General features: G+C 33.7%; 2 protein-coding genes across 3 annotated transcripts; one reads left to right on the top strand and one right to left on the bottom strand.

Moving 5' to 3' along the window:
• Positions 1 to 336: 336 nt before the first annotated feature.
• Positions 337 to 5,383, bottom strand: zgc:92313 (uncharacterized protein LOC436869 homolog). Its single transcript, XM_058793718.1, has 7 exons — positions 5,135 to 5,383; positions 4,992 to 5,015; positions 4,737 to 4,822; positions 3,191 to 3,270; positions 2,829 to 3,100; positions 1,272 to 1,432; positions 337 to 1,154 (listed from the first exon to the last, which is right to left on the bottom strand). Exons 1-7 carry the CDS (start codon positions 5,178 to 5,180, stop codon positions 897 to 899), a joined length of 927 nt encoding a protein of 308 aa, XP_058649701.1. The 5' UTR covers positions 5,181 to 5,383; the 3' UTR covers positions 337 to 896.
• On the top strand, positions 4,781 to 18,053 carry LOC131551077 (paired box protein Pax-6-like). 2 transcript variants are annotated; one of them, XM_058793720.1, is made up of 10 exons: positions 4,781 to 4,845; positions 8,282 to 8,729; positions 10,370 to 10,528; positions 12,045 to 12,171; positions 12,838 to 13,002; positions 13,100 to 13,182; positions 13,670 to 13,826; positions 14,052 to 14,122; positions 15,410 to 15,539; positions 16,099 to 18,053. In XM_058793720.1, the coding sequence occupies exons 4-10, from the start codon at positions 12,063 to 12,065 to the stop codon at positions 16,182 to 16,184; spliced, it is 801 nt and encodes a 266-aa protein (XP_058649703.1). In that variant the 5' UTR covers positions 4,781 to 4,845; positions 8,282 to 8,729; positions 10,370 to 10,528; positions 12,045 to 12,062; the 3' UTR covers positions 16,185 to 18,053. The 2 variants fall into 2 exon arrangements, with proteins under 2 accessions (XP_058649703.1, XP_058649702.1); XM_058793719.1 differs by lacking the exon at positions 4,781 to 4,845 and having other exon boundaries at positions 8,049 to 8,729.
• The last annotated feature ends 1,266 nt before the right edge of the window (positions 18,054 to 19,319 follow it).

Below are 19,319 nucleotides of genomic sequence, written 5' to 3'. Positions count from 1 at the left end.
TTTTGGCCATGACTATATATATTTAAAGAGTGATTACACTAATTACCTCTAGAACATGAATCAGTATGTAAATGAAATGTTACTTTCCCTGGGAAAGAAAAAAAAAATACTGATGCTGAATGCACATTAACAATATTTGAATTTTTGCATTTTTATATAAAATTATGATTAAACGAACACAAATCTTCCATAGACTTGCATTAAAAGAGCAGAAGCTTATCTGAGAACATGCCAGACAGCAACAGTTTCTATGATAGGATTAGTAATGTTAATGTTTAAAGACAGGTCAATTGCCCAGTGTTTACCTCTACCATAAATATAAACATGCAAAATATATCAATTACAAAAATCACTTTATTACAAAGTTTATTTACATCATTTTAAGAGAAACAGTCACCAAAAGACACAAATATACAACTGACTCTAGAAAAGCATGAAATCTTTCACAATATAAACATCTAATTGCACAGGTGATCTTAAAACTTTTACATGTCCTGATACAAAGTTAAATAACATTTATAATTGCTGTGCAAAAGGCTGAATCAAATGAGTGTCCATTAATATTTTAGTATGCATCATGATTGTCAAATCTCACATTTGTTAAGCTGCCCATGAGAACCATTTGAGTATTTCAGTTTAAAAATGGCATTATTTGCACAGTTTAATTACATGGTTTAATCATCTCAATGTTAATCAGCACAGTTTCAAATAGTTAAAAGAATATATTATTCAAACAATTTGGCGTGTATCTTTGGTACAAACCAAATAGGAAACTACATAATATAAAGTTGTTTAAAAACTGATTAAAAAGCTACTTATGGCATTAAAATCTCTTTTTATGTAGGACGGTGTTTTGGAGCGGGAGGTATTTGGCTTGTGCGAGGATCAGTGTGTGTTTATCTCAGCAGCTGCACCAATACCAGTAGCACCAGAGTCCTGATGAGCGCCATGACCCGGTCAGCCCAGATGTGACTCGATGCGCTCTTGAGCTGGACTCCTCCAACATGGTACTGGATGAAGTTAGTGAAGCTGGATAATTTGGCATAGACTCCTGGTCGGTTTGGTTTAGCGCAGCCGAGCCCGAAGCTCACAATTCCAGCTTGCACCCAACTTCCGTCACTGATCTGACACACCAGAGGGCCGCCGGAGTCACCCTGATATGGGAACATGCAGAAATATATGAGAACAGAAGGGTATTAGAAACAATAAGGCTCATTGGTATTTTTATTTAAAACAAATCGTATGTTTTCCTCAAGCAATGCTCTCCTCACCTGGCAGGAGTCTTTGCCTCCTTGTTGGAATCCAGCGCACATCATGTCTTGGTGAATGTTAATGTTCTCTGTGGGGTTTATCAGAAACATATCCTGACAAGTCTCTGAGTCAATGATTGGCACTTGGACTTCCTGCAACGCCCCAACACCCTGTAGAGCAACTGAACAAGACATGAGAAAAAACATGATTGCTTTTGTGTCTTTATACACACTCAGGGAACAAGAATTTCTTAATGCACTGCTTGTAGCAATTGCCAATATTTCACACACTACCAATTAATTTTTTTTTCTGCTCACCAAAGCTGCATTATTTGATCTAAATTACAGTAAAATCAGTAGTATTGTAAAATAGGCTATTATTACTATTTGAAATGACTATTTACTATTATAAAATACTTTAAAGCGCAATTCAATCCTGGGATGGAAATGTAGAATTTTCAGCATCATTAATTCAGTCTTCAGTGTCACATGATCCTTCAGAAATCATTATCAATTACTATTGGTGCTTAATTATTAATAATGCTACTTATAATTTTTTTAAATAATAATGTTGAAATTGTTTTTGCTGCTTAAAAATTATGTGGAAACATGATAATTTTTTTCTGGATTCTTTGATGAACAGAAAGATCAAAAGAACAGCATTTCTTTGTAACAGAAATCTTAACATAATGCATGTCTTCACTGTCACTTTTGAGCAATTTAATGCATCCTTGCAAAATAAAGGTATTTGAATCAATTTGTTTTAATTTAATTCAGCTTTGATCACAGCAATAAATTTTAAAATATTTTCAAATATGAAACTGTTCTTTGAAAATGTAATAATATTATTTCACATTTTGACTCAGTGTGCAAGGTTTCTGTGCGTGACGATGACGAATACAAAAAAAGCATACGAAAATTTCGGACTCAAAGAAATTTGTGCAAAGACCTTTATGCTTAATGACTCCAGACTTTTGAATGTATTGAACTTTAAATGACCTTAAGATGACAAACATTTTCAGTGAAAATGTGCACCATAAATTTGCATTAAGATATTAAACAGCAGGAATTAACAATATATCGGAACCTCATCAGTTATCAGTCAATTGGATATTGAGTTGTGCATACTCATATGCTCTATTTTTACATTTAGACCCCATTTGAAATCATCTAACAAGTCTATTTTCAAGCAATCCAATATAATTCAGCCACACCAGTTCCCTATTGTTTCACAATAGCAGTTCATTAACATCTTAATTTTTTTATGCCTTTAGATAGCTTTGCTGTCATCTACTATTACTATTAGTCATAACACTAATACAGGTGATCTTTAGCAAATCCCATAATGAATATCCATTCACATTGTTCATGTTAAAATAATGTTGTGAAGCCTATTTCACTTGAAGCACTTAAAACAAGTATTTAGTATTTTATTTTTATTATTATTTATCAACTTACTACTACTACTAATTACTACTGAATGTAATGTCACTGTAATCTCAAAGTTAAATATATTTAACAATACAACTTGCGCATGGATGAAATTTCAGATGCCTGTAGCGTGGGTTTCTCACTCACCTCCATCTCTGATGTCACCCCATCCAGTGATCATGCACCTCATGTCGCTGCTGAACTCCACATTGGCATATGGCAAGCAGATAGGCTGAATGCGGTCGGACCACCTGACAGCTGTGGCCAGCTCCACTAGAGCGATATCCTGACCCAGCTGAGGGTCTGTGTAACCCAGAGGAACCACCACACGGCTGACCCTATGGGTGGTCTCGTCCGGGTTCCAGCCATTCAGCTGCTGCCGGCCCGCATAAACCATGTAAGAGGAGATGTCATTAGGGCTGGATAAAGGAAGAGAAATTGATATACATAGCGCCGAAAAATAAGCAAACAAGGATTATACAGGCGTTGAAAAAAGGTGTGAAACTTACTTGGGAAAGCAATGTGCAGCAGACAGGACCCAGTTCTCGGAGATGATAGTTCCTCCACACACATGTCCTTTATTGTCAGTCTAAATGCACATATCAACCAGACATTAGGAGGATATCGAAAAGAAACCAGATTTGACAGACAATTCAGAATGCATCCTAAACCTTGACAATAAAATAATTAAAGGTTTCACTGACATCTGGATTCAGCTAAGATTTAAATGTTCTTTTTAATTTAAAAAAGGGAAAGGAGAAATCTAAAAAAAAATTATGTATATATTGTGGAAAAACTGCAATAAGAAATTAAAAATGTGTAGTTCACCTTGCAAATTTAAAAAGGTGATAAATATATAGCTCATAAATAACTTGTACATAAAATATTTGAAACAATTGTATGAATTTAATATAAAAGGTGTAATTTTCAGTTATCTATAAGGGTCTCAATAAATTTTTGTCTTTTATTTTTTTTAATAGCTCACCCAAAAATACGCTGAAAATGTATTCACCTTCGGGCCATTCAAGATGTAGATGAGTTTGTTTGTTCATCGGAACAGATTTGGAGAATTTTAGCGGTACATCATTTGCAGTGAATGGGTGCCATCACAATCCAAACAGCTGATAAATCATCACAATAGAACACAAGTAACCCCACATGACCTTTTTTTATTATTATTTTAAACATTTGCTTCTGGCCATAATTCATAATAATGCTTTCTCCAGTCAAAAACCACCAGAACGGTTCTAAACTTATTTTCAACTTGTAAATGGTGCTTGATTTGTGTCTATTTCTCTCCTGATACAGACAAGACAACTTTTTCACTAGAGAAAAAGTATTATGCGTAGAGGACTTGTATGAAGTTTAAAAACATCTTCATGATGGATTTCTTACAAACACACAGCTTTTCACTTCACAAATTAATTGATGGACCATAGTTATATGCCATGTCAGCATCAGGCTATGTTCAAAAACTGAGTTACAAAAAATACACAAGTTGCATAAACACAATATATATAAAAATAGGTAAAATCAATGCTTGTGGATTATTGTGATGTTTTTATCAGTGGTTTAGACTGTCATTCTGACGGCACCCATTCACTGCAGGGAGCCATTGGTGAGCTAGTGATAAAATGCAAAATTTCTCTAAATCTGATGAAGATACAAAATCTTAGATGGCCTGAAATTTTCAGTTTTGAGTGAACTACTCCTTTAAGTAACTGTTTTTGTATCTTTTTGTATAGATTAAATGTGAAAGTGGACAGGACACTTATTAAAAAAGGGTAGGTAAAATAAGCTAAGGCTTCAGCCTACACCTTTTCGGTCAAAATGTAAGATTATGAATAATTATTATAGAATTTTTGCATGAGACCTGAACAAAAAATCTTGATGATGATGATTTTTCATTCAGGGCATACATTTGATCAGGTTATGCATTAAACTGTAATCTGTGTTGTTCGACTCAGCTAAAGGAAACTATTCTATGTAACTAAAGTCTGTGAACTCTGCCTCAATTTTTCAAAACTTTAGTTTCATAATGGCTGCCTTTCTTACCTGAATATCCACCTGCCAAGGCCAAGCACCTTCTGACGCAGAGGAACCTCCGACTATCCTGTTCACCAGTTGCGGCCGACCACATTCTGAGTCAAACACATTGACTCTGGTGACTCATTTGTTTTACTCTCATAAACCAATTCACATTTTAAAAATATAAACGGATATAATAATGTTTTAAGTGTTGATTTTAGCTGGTATGCTTCCATCTGACATACAAACACAACCCTATTGCAAATTAGGTCAATTGCTTACCTTGAGCCTCGCCCATCCATAACCCTGAATGGCGCCCAACATAAAACAAAATAATGTTACAATCATACATTATTTGTTAATTCGTTAATAAAAACTTTTCTTTTTTTTAGAAAGAAAAAAAAACATAAAAGATATGCACCTACCAATCAGTATAACGAAGGCAGTCCGAATACATGAAGTGTACCGCATCCTATCAAAATAACGTCACCTTTGTTCCAGGAACTTTGTTTAGAATTCAGAGGCGATGGACTCAAATGTTTAAAACGAATGTTTCTAGAAATAATCACTTCCTTGTTCGACAAAGTCAGGTGAACTGAAAATGACTGCTTCGGAAGTTTCGCTCAAGCAACTACCCGAGAACAATTTTTTTCCAAACAATCTGTCTACCTTTCCAACAATGACCAATCAGGAGCGTTCGTCCCGCCCTCAATGAGCCCAAACCCCGCCCACTCGCTCACTTCTAGCAGTTTTGGTTTCTCTGTTTTGTTTCGGGGAATTTGTCCGAGAATGTGGCAGGGCAAGCTGTTTGCAGTGGACTAATGAATGCAGGTTTCAAAATATAGGCTCTAAATCAATCATTTGTGTAATCTGTACAATTTAGTAAGGCTTCAAGGTTTCTAACTTTTTCTGCAGCTTTGTTGAAAAATAGTTGATTTCCCGTTAAAAAGCTGCTAAATTGCTTCAGTTTTAAATTGTGTGGCATATGTCATCTAATTCTACTGTGTCGGTTGTAGGGACTTTTGTTAACAGGTTTTAACAATCAGTCCCTTTTTGCATTCACGTGACTGAGAAAACAGGCATAACAGGTTCAGTCTATCATAGTGGCCTTCTAATGCCTAGGATGTTATCAACAAAGAATAAGTGCATTTATTTTGTGATCATGAATTTGTGATTTTGTGGTAGTCACATGTTGAAGTGTTAAATCAGACAGGATTTACACTACAATAACCAGTGCAATCTTAAAAAGTGTCATCTTAAATCTTTAAAAAAAAGTACTTTACAAATATAATGTAAGTTGAAGTGAACTCAAAACTTTCTTGTTAGTTTAAAAACAGCTTTTACTGAAACCAAGCTGCCAAAATGAACCATTTTCTACTTTTATTAGCCTATAGAGATGAATAAATCAGTACAAGACTTCCTGCTGCACCTGTAATCAACTCAATAGAAAAGCAATAAAACAACTGTAATCATATGTGTTTCACAAGTATAATATGCAAAGTTATTACCCAGTTAAAAATAATTATTACCTCATATCTAGTAAATATTATGACTGCTTTTGATGTAATTTTTTAACATTAGAAGTGAACATCAGGAAACATAAAATAAATATTTAAAAATATTTGCCTGCATGCTATGGTTGACAAATCAGAATCAAGTAGTCCTGAAAGAAGCAAAATAAAATAAATAAATAATAAATGGCAGAAAAAGAGATGTACAGAAAAAGTTGCAGTGAAATTAACAGTTATTTTACACAAAAAGTTGAATTGTTAAAGGCACGGTTCACTCGAGAATAAACATTATGTCATCCTTTACTCATCCTAATGTCTTGCCAAACCTGCATGAATTTATTTCTGTTGAACACAACATAACCAACAGATGATGTTGTCCATAGTATTTTTTCTATACTAAAAAATTAACATCACATATTGAAGTCAATGGTTACCATTGGCTACAACTTTTACCCACAGTTACCCACATCTTTACCCACATCTTTTTTTTATGTTCAACAGAAAAAGAAATTCATACAAGTTTGGAACAAATTGAGGGCGAGTAAACGAGGACAGAATTTTAATTTCTGTGTTAACTATCCCTTTAAATCAGGTTACAGTGTGATCTGTCAATAACAGGTAGTGTTGCTTTAAAGCAGATGGGTTATCTCGGGTTATCATCATGGATGTTTTTGTAGAACACTGGACAAAATTATAGTAGACTTTGTTTGGAATTCTAAAACCCACTTTAAAAAAAAAGCATTAGCTGATTGAGTTATGTGGGGTTTCGAGTTAATGGATTTTTCCACTATTAATAATTCCTTTAAGGTTAAAGACATTTTTAAACAACTGAACAGTTTATGCAAGAATTCTCTTTTCCAGTCCCCCAAGAGAATATGCCATTGTTTTTGGTGCAATTGCTGATTGTGCCTTTAGTCAAGTCTGGCCCTAAACGTTCTTTAGACTCTCCTATTTTTGACAACACTAATTTATTTATTGACCAAATTCTTTTCAATAGCCATGTCAAACAAAGGTATTCGTTCAGCTATTAATACATCTCAGATTTCTTTACCTGCTTGTGTGAGTTTTTGAAATAACATATTTATATCTAATAAAGTTGTTGAAGTCTCAATTAAAATTCATATATCCATAAGTTATTATAAATTATAAACTTGCTAAATTTAATAATAGGATTTCCCCCAATTGCTCCTTTTGTCTTCTGTCTGAAGAAACAATCAATAATTTATTTTACGACTGTGCTTATTGTATAGTGTTCTGGGTTGACTTTTCCAATTTTGTTAAAAAAAATATTTACATCCAAACTTCTATATATTTGTTTTTTTTTTTGGTTACTCCTTGAATCTAGACCCTTCTCACTTTAAATTTATTAATAATTTATTGCTATTTATTGCCAAATTTTCCATTCGTAATTTTTTAAAGAAAACTCCTTTTTGTTTTCAAGAAAGATTTTGATGTGTATGTAAACTCTTTAAGAAACTCTAATAATTATATTGCATGTAAGACTCTTTCATGGTGAGATTCTTATAAGCTAACATAGTAGGCTACACTGTAAAAAAAATAAATAAATAAAATAAGTTGAGCCAACTTAAAATTTTAAGGCAACCAGCTTCAGCAGATTTTTGAGTTTGCTCAACTTATTTTTGTGGGAGAGTCTCACATTTTTGTTGTATAAATGTAAAGCGACAAGTTGAGAAAAGTCAAAAATCTCCTGAAGCTGGTTGCCTTAAAATTTTAAGTTGGCTCAACTTGTTTTGTTTTTTTTTGTTTTGTTTTTTACAGTGTATGCTTAGACTAATGTATGTAACCCTCATTGTCTTTATTTTGTCTTTGCATTAAAAAAAAAAAAAATCCCTTTAAATCGTTTAATTTCTGCTGTAAGATTTGGGAACTGGCACGAGGGGGCGCTAACACTTATTAATAATGGCTTGACAGATGCCGATGATAGGCCTAATCACCACATGACTCAGTGTTCACCTTCCTCTTCTGTTGAGCTGCTGCTGTGTCTCTGTCTCGGTTGTGTTCCTCTCGCTCTGTCCTCAGGCTCTGTGTCTGCTTTTACAGCACGATTGAAGGTGACAGGGACAGAGAGGAGGGGCGGGAGAGAGGATGCAGCGCGGTGTCGCCACTCGCCAGGGGCAGCACAACACGACGAAAAAACGACGGAGAAACCGCGGAACTGAACCACAGAAACGGAAAGAGAGTGTTGAAGGAAGTCACCGTTCCACTAAAGTAGCACAACCACCTGTCATAAGCAAAAAAATACGGAAAGTTTATTTTTGATTAACTGTGGAAGAAAGCTATTCATTCTCCTCAGTAAAGTGTTGTAGTTCGCCTCTCCGACTGTCCCAGGATGAACTGCGCGAGCTATTTGATAAAGCTGCTCCGCTCGGCTTTGTTTTAAGCCTTGATGAATATTTGTCGTGGCGTTGTTGCTATGGTGACCATCTCTTCTCCCTCCACAGCCCCCTCCCGCCCCACTTTTAACCCCCAGCGCTGAAAAAGAAAAGAGGTAGAGAGGGATGGAGAGATTGTGGGGTGGGGGTTAGTTTAAAAAAAAAAAAAAACATGTCCTAAAGCTATTTGTATCTTTGCAAGAAACACGCACACGCATGCACGAGAATAACCGTAGTGACACATGCACAGTCACATAGGCTAGTGAAAATGCACATCTGTACACAACCCAAAATTAAGGTTAATGTTATGTATGATATAGAGCACATATATCAGGACATTAACATACACAGTCAAAAGGTTGGACACACTTGACTTTCTTATGATTAAAAAACATTCTGATATAAAGATTATACTTTAATAATGATGAGGGTGATGATGATGATGATGATACGCCCCATTATAAATAGAAAATAAATATGCTTTAATAATAATTATTAAGATGCCTCCTCAGATATAAGTAAATAAAGATATAAATCTGTTTTAATACTACTATCACTTTATTATTATTATAAGATGTCCACTCAGACACAAATAAATAACAAAATCTGTTTTAATACTTTACTACTACTACTACTACTAATAATAATAATAATAACAACAATTACAGTTTATGTTATTTTACATATTTAATTTTCCTGAAACCGCTTGGTAAAGCAGTATATGTGCAGTGTATGAGAGAGACAGAGATAGGGGATGTAAAGTCTTGTCAACTGGAAATAAAGTAATGTGGCATCCCCCTGTTCCCCAACCTACACACACACACACACACACACACACACTGGTTTATTTATACCCTCATCCAACTCTCATTGCTCTCTCATTATTCTATCCTCAACATATAATTTATTGTGTTTATCACATTAAATATACATTAGTAATTCTGGGAAATTTTTGTGCTTAATTCAAATGAAACTATTATTTATTTCAAAATGTTCAATTATGATCTAATGTGTTCAATGAGAAGGGTCACATCAAATATAATTTAATCAAACTTAATTGAACTAAATTAACCCATATAATTCCCAGTTTCCCCAGTTGAGGACATGTACTTTATTCTGTAGAAAAACTAAAGGGATGTATTTAAAAAAAATAATACTACTAATAATAAATAAATAAAAGTTATTGACAGCATGCTTTATTTTCAGTCACAATTAACATAGAGAGACAAAAATTGCTCAATTGGTTTTGCTTTTGTTTCATTTAATGAAGCAAGTCTATGAAATCTACAATTTTATAATTTCAGTCAACATTTTCCTATTCAAAATGACTCTTGTTCACAATTGCAACAATGTATATATTTGCATCTTGAGCAATGTCTATCCATCTATCTATCTAGCTATAAACTCAAAACTGTAGATTATGTTCTGCTGAAACAAACAGACTAAAATTAATGTGTTTTTAAGTTGTGAGAAGAAATGCAAAAATGATCACTTCAGGAATGTCCAACGATCTCTCATTTTCCTCCCAAATCCCACTTTTCTTTTAACATGTGCAGGCTAATTAATATTAAACTCTGCTCTTTTCTGCCATTCCCCTCTTCTTCTTTTTCATCACTCCTTTATCTGTAGTGTTTTTTTCTTTTCTTTTTTCTTTTTGCTGCTCTCTCACTGGCATTAAGTTCAAACTTGACACTGATGTTGACTCACTGTGTCACTTTTCTCTCTCTCTCTCTCTCTCTCTCTCTCTCTCTTTAAGGGCAGAAGTGTCTGCAGATGCATTTCTATTTCTCTGTCACTCCACACACACAGTTCATTGTTAACAAAGCAAGTTGTCAGGAAACCCTTAATAATATTTCAAAAAGAGGGATAACTTTGCTGTGCTGCCGTGGATGTGCTGCTCGTAATGTAACAGCTGGTGAGTTGGATTTGTATTATTTTTCTTTGCTCTTTCTTATAATTTTGCTAGAAACTGCTGTATTGAGTCCACAAATGTTTGTAAAAGCAACACAAAATGTAATTTTTGGACATGGTCTAGTTGTGGCCCTTTTTCAAAAGTGTAAAATTTTGTAATAAAAAAAAACATTAAAATGCTAGAGTAAAAAAACTTACAATAAAAATTCTTACAATATAAAAAAATATTCCAATATATTGTGAAAAATTGTAAGGGTTATCATATATGTAAGTTTACTGAAAAATACTGTCAAACATGTTTGTTTTTTTTGTTGTTTTTTAAACTGAGTTACTGTTTATTTTCATGGTGAAAAACCGTAAAAGGTTGTTCATAGAAGTCCCTGCATAACATCACTTATTGTTATATTTTATATAAGTATTTTTTGTTGTCAGTAACATACATTAGGGTGTGTTGTGTTATGTTATTTAGTTGGTGTTTATTGCATTATTTGAATGTCTTTTGTGTTACTCTGATGCTCTTTGTGTGAATGACCATGCACTGTCTGTAGTATTGGCCATGTGTTATGGACAGGCCGCTTACGATGCATCATATGGCTTTCTGATGTATTATGGTGGTTATTAGTAAATTTTTAGGTAAAAAGCAGGTTTTGGTACTTTAAATAGTTTGGTATATTAATATGACATCACAAAATGATTATAAGTTTTAAAATATACAGTACAGGCACCAATATGCTGTTCCCTAATACCTGAATATTGTCACAGCATTTTTTACAGTGAATTTCTGGCAACCACAGCTGCCAGATTTTACCGTAAATTTAACAGGATATTTTTTTACAGTGTAGTTTTATTTTTGAACATCTGTTTCTGTATGTCTTGGCTACAAAAATGCTATTGAACATTTACTATGGGACAACAAAATATAGTTATTTGAACACATAATGAGCTTATTTCATTAAGGTTAGTTTTCTAGGAAAACCTGCTATTAAAAGCCTATTATAGATTTTTTTTAGCTAAATTAAAACTAAAAATCAATTAGAATTTTAAAACAAATTATGCAAAAACAAACAAAAAAAAACAACAATGTGAAATGGAAATATATTAAACTATCAAACAACTGTTCTGGCCAACAGAAATTGTCATGTGGACAGGTAAAAGCATTTTTTTCTTCTTCAAAGTCATTGACGAAGAACATGTCATGTAATGCTGTATATATGTAATTTAATTCACCTAAATTTCAAATTTCTTCTAATGCGCAAATCTGTACACCTAGGACAAACACGTGACGACCTAATAAATGAACACTGTTAGTATTAATAACTACCACTGATGTAACAGACTCTTCATGTATAAAATGATGCTACTGTAATTCACTTTAACATTGATTGTGTGAATGTATGTTTCTCTCTCATACAATTTGTTCCTTTTAAATTGTCTGTATAAAAACACATGAGGGTCAAAGGTCATACCGCATCTTAGGGAATCTAATTTAAATTAGTCCTTGTGTCTCGTTCCTTTCTGAGGCTGTAGTGGTCAGGTACATGATGTTTGAGAGGTTGACCATGCTGAACATCCAGAGCACCTCAAACTGGAGTGGAGCAAATGACTGGTACCATCCGCAGAACGCAGTTCCCAGCCAGCGCAGCACTGGTGAGATGCTTGACGCCTTATAGAAAACACTGATATATGTCTGACCTCCTCTGGCTGTATATACAATAATAAGGCACTAAAATGTGTGTATGCACATTTTCTTTTTAGCTGAATTTCTGTTTCTAACATTTTGAAGAAGAAGCTTATACTTAAAGGGACAGTTCACTCAAAAATTAAATATCTGTCATCATTTGCTCCCCCTCATGTCATTCTAAGCCTGTATGAATTTCTTCTGTGGAATACAAAAGAAGATATTTTGAAGAACGTTGGTAACAATATTTCTTAAAAATATTACTATTTTGGGTATATTTTTGTGTTTCACAGAAAGAAATGCATACAAGTTTGGAATGATATTGTTGGGTGGACTATCCCTTTAAATGCTTGAAATTAATTTTGAAATTGAACCTGCGTATAAATTTATTTAAACTAAAATCGTAAGTTTGTTTGTTTATTTAAGAATGGTGATTTTAAAGAAGCTACAATTTAAGACTTTTTTATTTGTTTAGCAATTTTGGTTACTTACTACCACTTGTGTTTTGGTTTTGATGATTTATTATTATTGTAAAATAGTCAAATACTTCTGTGAACTAATCCTTAAGAATTCATTCAATGATTCCCAGCTTCCACACTTTCATTCTACAGATTAGTAACTATTTTTGATTTTAGTTTCCGATGGCTGCCTGGTGGAGACGGATGGGAGGATGGAAAGTGAAGGAAGACATGTGGAAAGAGATGAGGGAGAAGAGTCTCAACTGAGGCTGCAGCTGAAGAGGAAACTTCAACGCAACAGAACCAGCTTCACAACAGAGCAAATCGAGGCCTTGGAGAAGGGTAAGAAAACTTCAAAAATATCCTTCAAAAATAGGAATTATATTGCAACAAATGACAACAAATAAAACCAAGCATTTAACTACTAAACTTCACTTAGAGTTTGAGAGAACACATTATCCAGATGTTTTCGCACGGGAGCGACTCGCAAACAAAATCGACCTTCCAGAGGCAAGGATACAAGTATGTAACTGTCCTTATCTTTATGTTGACTTCACAAATCAGCAAAATAAACATGATAGATAATTTCACACATATATATATATATATATATATATATGATTAATCGCATCCAAAATAAACATTTTTGTTTACATAATATATGTATGTGTACTGTGTTTATTTATTATGCATATATAAATACACACACATACAGTATATATTTTTAAAATATTTATTTACATTTATGTATTTATATTATGATGTTTTACATTATATATAATATATAAACATAACATAGTTTTCTCAAATATATACATGCATGTGTTTGTATTTATATATACATAATAAATACACACAGTACACACTCATATATTATGGAAACAAAAACTTTTATTTTGGATGTGATTAATCGCAATTAATCGTTTGACAGCACTAATATATATATATATATATATATATATATATATATATATATATATATATATATATATTGGACTTTGATTGACAGGTGTGGTTTTCCAATCGGAGAGCCAAATGGAGGCGTGAGGAGAAGCTTCGAAACCAGAGACGGTCTGGAGGCGGGACTTCCTGTGTTCAAAAACATGCGCCACTGAGCACATCCTTTAACTCAGCTGTCTATCATCATCCGCATGGCAACAGTGCAGGTAGGAATGGAGATTTACATAAAGAGAAATTTGAATACTGTACTGGCCACAGGTTACATAATTCTCACAATTCAGTTTGTGTTCATTCATGATGTTGATGCTTTAATAACTATTTCTATGTATTAATAATTATTCTTAAGAATTCACATATATTCATTAATGGTCAATCTGTACCTCATATGTTTTTTTATTTATTTATTTTCCCACGTCTTTATGTGTGTTTAGCATCCATGCTCAGTCAGAGTGACACGGCTCTCCCCGGTTACAACACTCTGTCAGTCTACTCTGGGGTTCAGGTGAGACACTGCTCACTTTAGGAGATTCACATTTCTATATAGCAAAACATTGCACTGCCAATTTATCAGGGCTATGTGCATCTGTACTATTATGTATTAGCTCCCTCTTGTGGTGACAATGAAACTGACATCAGCAATCACCAGAATATCTGTCTGTTTTAAGAGTGGAATAGCCTACTAGTTGACTACTTACTGAATGTGCAGTAGTGTCTACACAGAGCAAAATGATTGTGGCATTAAAATGGCATTATTTAATGATTAACGTTTCAAACAGTAGTATCACATGATATCATCAAACACATGAAAAAAATCATGTTTAATTTAATGTTATTTGTCATTTTTTAGTAATATTATTTGATATTAACAATTTCTGAATGAAAGTGGTTTCAAAGTATATTCCACGTCATTTTTAGAGCAGTGCAGCTTACATGCAATGCTTATTGTTGTATATTTAGGCAAATATAGTAATGTTTCTGATAGGGTAGAGTGGGGTAAAACTAAAGCTTGTTGTTTTGTAGAACATCACAGTTACATATGATATAAGAACAGTAGGGCCTGTAGATAGGGGGTACATGTTATTTAATAAAAATATGATTATATTTTCAGAATGACATAATTTTCTTTTTTTTTTTTCAAACATAGTGTGTGGGGTAAAACGCCCCCAGGGTGCTATGGGCAATTATTGTAGTTATTCCGTTCTGAACATCAAATCCTTTGTTTTCCCATCAAATGTATTCTAAATGGTTGGTTGACAAAAAATACTTGGACTTTATATTTAAAAAATTACCTCAAGCATCAGCTAACAATTTTTTTTTCTTTTTTCAAATAGGCTATTATAATTTTGTAATTCATAATTATTGATTATATTCTTTTTTTAATTTTAAGCTAAAGCTGCCTGTGCTCTGATTTTTTTGTGCTGTAAATATTTAAAGCAAATTGCTTTGTCAGACTGGGGGGCGTTTTGCAAATTTTAATTTTTGTTAAAAATCTAATAACATGAAAACTCATCCTTGGTTCATACTTGGTTTATCATTTCTGTCATTGTCACAAAAACAATAATAACTTTTCTGAACACATTTAACTTTTGTTTCACAGAAAAAAACTTGTAAAATCTTTGGGGGCTTTTTTCCCCACTCTACCCTACTGTGTATAGTGATATAGTATAAAATGCATACTGTGCACAATAGCATGTTGGTATATTATTCTGTTCTTCACTGCATTTCAATACTATTTTAAATTATTCAGCTTTTTTTTTTTTTTCTCGCTCTACTGGACTTTTCTTTGCAGTCGGCTCCTTCTCCATCTGCCTCCTCATACTCATGCATGCTGCCTCCGTCCCCGTCTGCACTTCGCTCGTTTGAGACGTCGTACTCCTCTCCCCATCTACCACCTCCTCCTTCAGCTAACACCAGCACAGGTGAGTCTACCAGCTCTTCATTTACTGTCTGTATGTGCTGAAAATGTACTTACCTTCAGGCCATCCAAGATGTAGATGAGTTTGCTTCTTCATCTGAAGAGATTTGGAGAAATGTTGCATTCCATCACTTGCTCAGCAGTGGATCCTCTGCAGTGAATGGGTGCCGTCAGAATGAGAGTCCAAACAACTGATTAAATCATCACAATAATCCACACCACTCCAGTCCATCAATTAACTCCAGTCCATCAATTTGAGAAGTGAACAGCTACGTGTCTGAAAGAAACAAATAATAGTAATTGATGAACTGGAGTGGTGTGGATTATTTGTGGATTATTGTGATGTTTTTATCAACTATTTGAACTCTGATTCTGACGGTACCCATTCACTGCAGTGGATACATTGGTGAGCAAGTGATTGAATGCTACTTTTCCGATGAAGACACAAACTCACCAACATCTTGGTGAGAGTGAGTAAATATTCAGCAAATTTTAATTTTAGACCGAATTATTATTTTAATAGATAAAAGTTTATTATTTTTTTCTGTCTTTTTCTGCTTTAGGCTTGATTTCTCCAGGCATTTCTGTACCTGTCCAGGTACCAGGAAATGATCAAAATATGGGGCAGTATTGGGCCAGACTGCAGTGAAAAGAAAGGGGGAGGTAGAATTTGCATTAGAATACTAAACATGTATGTTTACAAAAGGTTAAAAAAAAAAACTCTGAGGAAAATAATCATCTGATGGTTAAACCTAAAGAACAAAATTCCTTAATTTGACATGCACATTTATTTTAGCCATATTTTTAGATCTGATGACAGTGTGCTATATTTGCTTCCATTCAATTGCAGACAAACAGGAATGTATATGATTTATATGATGAAGCATTGTGCAATGACATCCGTGCTGTTTTTTAGCAAATGTCTTTTCAGAATCATTGCCGTAAGTTCCTGGTAGCAACTTAGCACAATTGGGAATCATACTGTATTATGTTTTAATAACATAACTGAGGTTTCAACTTCTTTTGATAATTCCTCATTTCTCCACTGTAATTTTCCCATTAAAATAATTTATTTGTTGTGATCGTTTTCATAATCAGATATGTGATATATCACTTTTCATGAAATGTTTATGACCTTACCCTTTCACAAACCTCAGTAAGCTTGTGACAATCAAGGCAAATGCCAAGTTCAATCAGAGAAGGGACTGAAAGCCAGTCATATTTGCACTTAAATGGTTACTCCACACCAAAATGAAAATTTTGTCATTAATCACTTACCCCCGTGTCGTTACAAACCTATAAAGGTTCGTTCATCGTTCAATCTGAATGTTATGAAGCAAAGAAAATACTTTTTGTAAGCAACGAAAACAAAAATAACCACTTTATTCAACAATTCGTCTCCTCTGCATCAGCGTAGCGCCATTTTGGAGAGTATATATCTTAAATATAAAATATCTTAAATTGTGTTCCGAAGACGAACAAAGCTTTTACAGGTTTGTAACGACATGGGAGTAAGTAATTAATGACAATATTTTCACTTTGGGGTGGAGTAACCCTTTAATCAATGACCAGTAAACAGCTGTTTGATTTAAAAAGCAGAAAGCAGTGACAATCACATCAATGAATACTATATGCAAAATTTATCGCCAAAAATCTCCAGCATATCTCATCTGGCAAGCCAAAGTATTTATATTGAACATAGTGTCATACAATATATATATTTATGACTCTGAGAAAATGTTTGAATCTTAGGAAACTATCTCTGTGCTTAAACTACAGTTTATGGATTATGTATGAATGCAAAGACTCTCTCTCTTTGTGTGTGTGTGAAGGAGAGAGAGAAATAAGGATTTACAATGTGGTCTGAAAACACTAGTGAAATTGCTCCTTTTTTCATTCTTTTTCAATTAACAAGACACTTTTTTGGTTCAAATTTTATCAGCACTACATGAAAAGTTGAACTGAAAAATTTTACATTAATTTCAGAATGTTCAGAATCTCGCTTTTTATTTAATGACAGCCACGCTTAAAGGAATAGTTCACCCAAAAATGAAAATGTGCTAAAACATTTGCTCATCCTCAGCTCATCCCAGATGTAGATGAGCTTGTTTCTTCACTGGAACAGATTTGGAGAATTTTACCAACATCACTTGTTCACCAGTGAATCCTCTGCAGTGAATGGGTGCCGTCAGAATGAGAGTCCAAACAGCTGATAAAAACATCACAATAATCCACAAGTAATCCACAAAACTCCAGTTCAACAATTAATGAATTGTGAATTGAAAAGCTGTGTTTTAGCTTTAAACTGTTTCTTTTGGACATAATTTATTTATATTATTATTTATAATTACTGTAATGTTTTTATGATAAATTTCTCCAAATCTGACAATTCCTTTAAACTGGTATTTTAAAATATTTTTACTAAAATCCAAGGTCGTCAATGTCAATTTTGACCCTACTGTACTATATGTGGATGTTGTGTTCACTCAAGATAGTCAACCTACTTCATGTATGCATTAAACCCTTTAATAAAATATGTATATTGCAATCATGAACTGTATGTTGTAATTGTCTCAAATACAGCATCATCCCAATTGATCATAATCATTTGAGTCCATTTAACCAAATAAGCATATGAACATTTTTCACTGTACATGTAAATGGTTTCACTTCCATAAGGGATATTCCGATTGCATTACACCAGTTGCATGAATTTTTGTATCTCATTTATTTATATATATATATATATATATATATATATATATATATATATATATATATATATATATACAGGTGCATCTCAATAAATTAGAATGTCGTGGAAAAGTTCATTTATTTCAGTAATTCAACTCAAATTGTGAAACTGGTGTATTAAATAAATTCAGTGCACACAGACTGAAGTAGTTTAAGTCTTTGGTTCTTTTAATTGTGATGATTTTGGCTCACATTTAACAAAAACCCACCAATTCACTATCTCAACAAATTAGAATACTTCATAAGACCAGTAAAAAAAAAATTTTTAGTGAATTGTTGGCCTTCTGAAAATATGTTAATTTACTGTATATATACTCAATACTTGGTAGGGGCTCCTTTTGCTTTAATTACTGCCTCAATTCGGCGTGGCATGGAGGTGATCAGTTTGTGGCACTGCTGAGGTGGTATGGAAGACCAGGTTTCTTTGACAGTGGCCTTCAGCACATCTGCATTTTTTGGTCTCTTGTTTCTCATTTTCCTCTTGAGAATACCCCATAGATTCTCTATGGGGTTCAGGTCTGGTGAGTTTGCTGGCCAGTCAAGCACACCAACACCATGGTCATTTAACCAACTTTTGGTGCTTTTGGCAGTGTGAGCAGGTGCCAAATCCTGCTGGAAAATTAAATCAGCATCTTTAAAAAGCTGGTCAGCAGAAGGAAGCATGAAGTGCTCCAAAATTTATTGGTAAACGGGTGCAGTGACTTTGGTTTTCAAAAAACACAATGGACCAACACCAGCAGATGACATTGCACCCCAAATCATCACAGACTGTGGAAACTTAACCCTGGACTTTAAGCAACTTGGGCTATGAGCTTCTCCACCCTTCCTCCAGACTCTAGGACAGGGGTCTTCAAATAAACGGCTCGAGGTCCAGTAATGAACCCTCCCCACCAGCCGAGGTCCGAACAATTATATATAAAAAAACAATTGATGGTTTTTGCCAGGCCAGGGTATCTGCAGGATATTTAAGCTTAAATTCAAGACTTTTAAAGACCTTTTTTTTAAAGACCTAAAATAAAAATAAATTAAA

The sequence above is a fragment of the Onychostoma macrolepis genome, chromosome 12 (assembly GCF_012432095.1).
Source record: "Onychostoma macrolepis isolate SWU-2019 chromosome 12, ASM1243209v1, whole genome shotgun sequence".
Taxonomy (NCBI): Eukaryota; Metazoa; Chordata; class Actinopteri; order Cypriniformes; family Cyprinidae; genus Onychostoma; species Onychostoma macrolepis.
The sequence above is the reverse complement of the archived record's forward strand: the minus strand, read 5'-3'. Positions and strand labels throughout refer to the sequence as shown.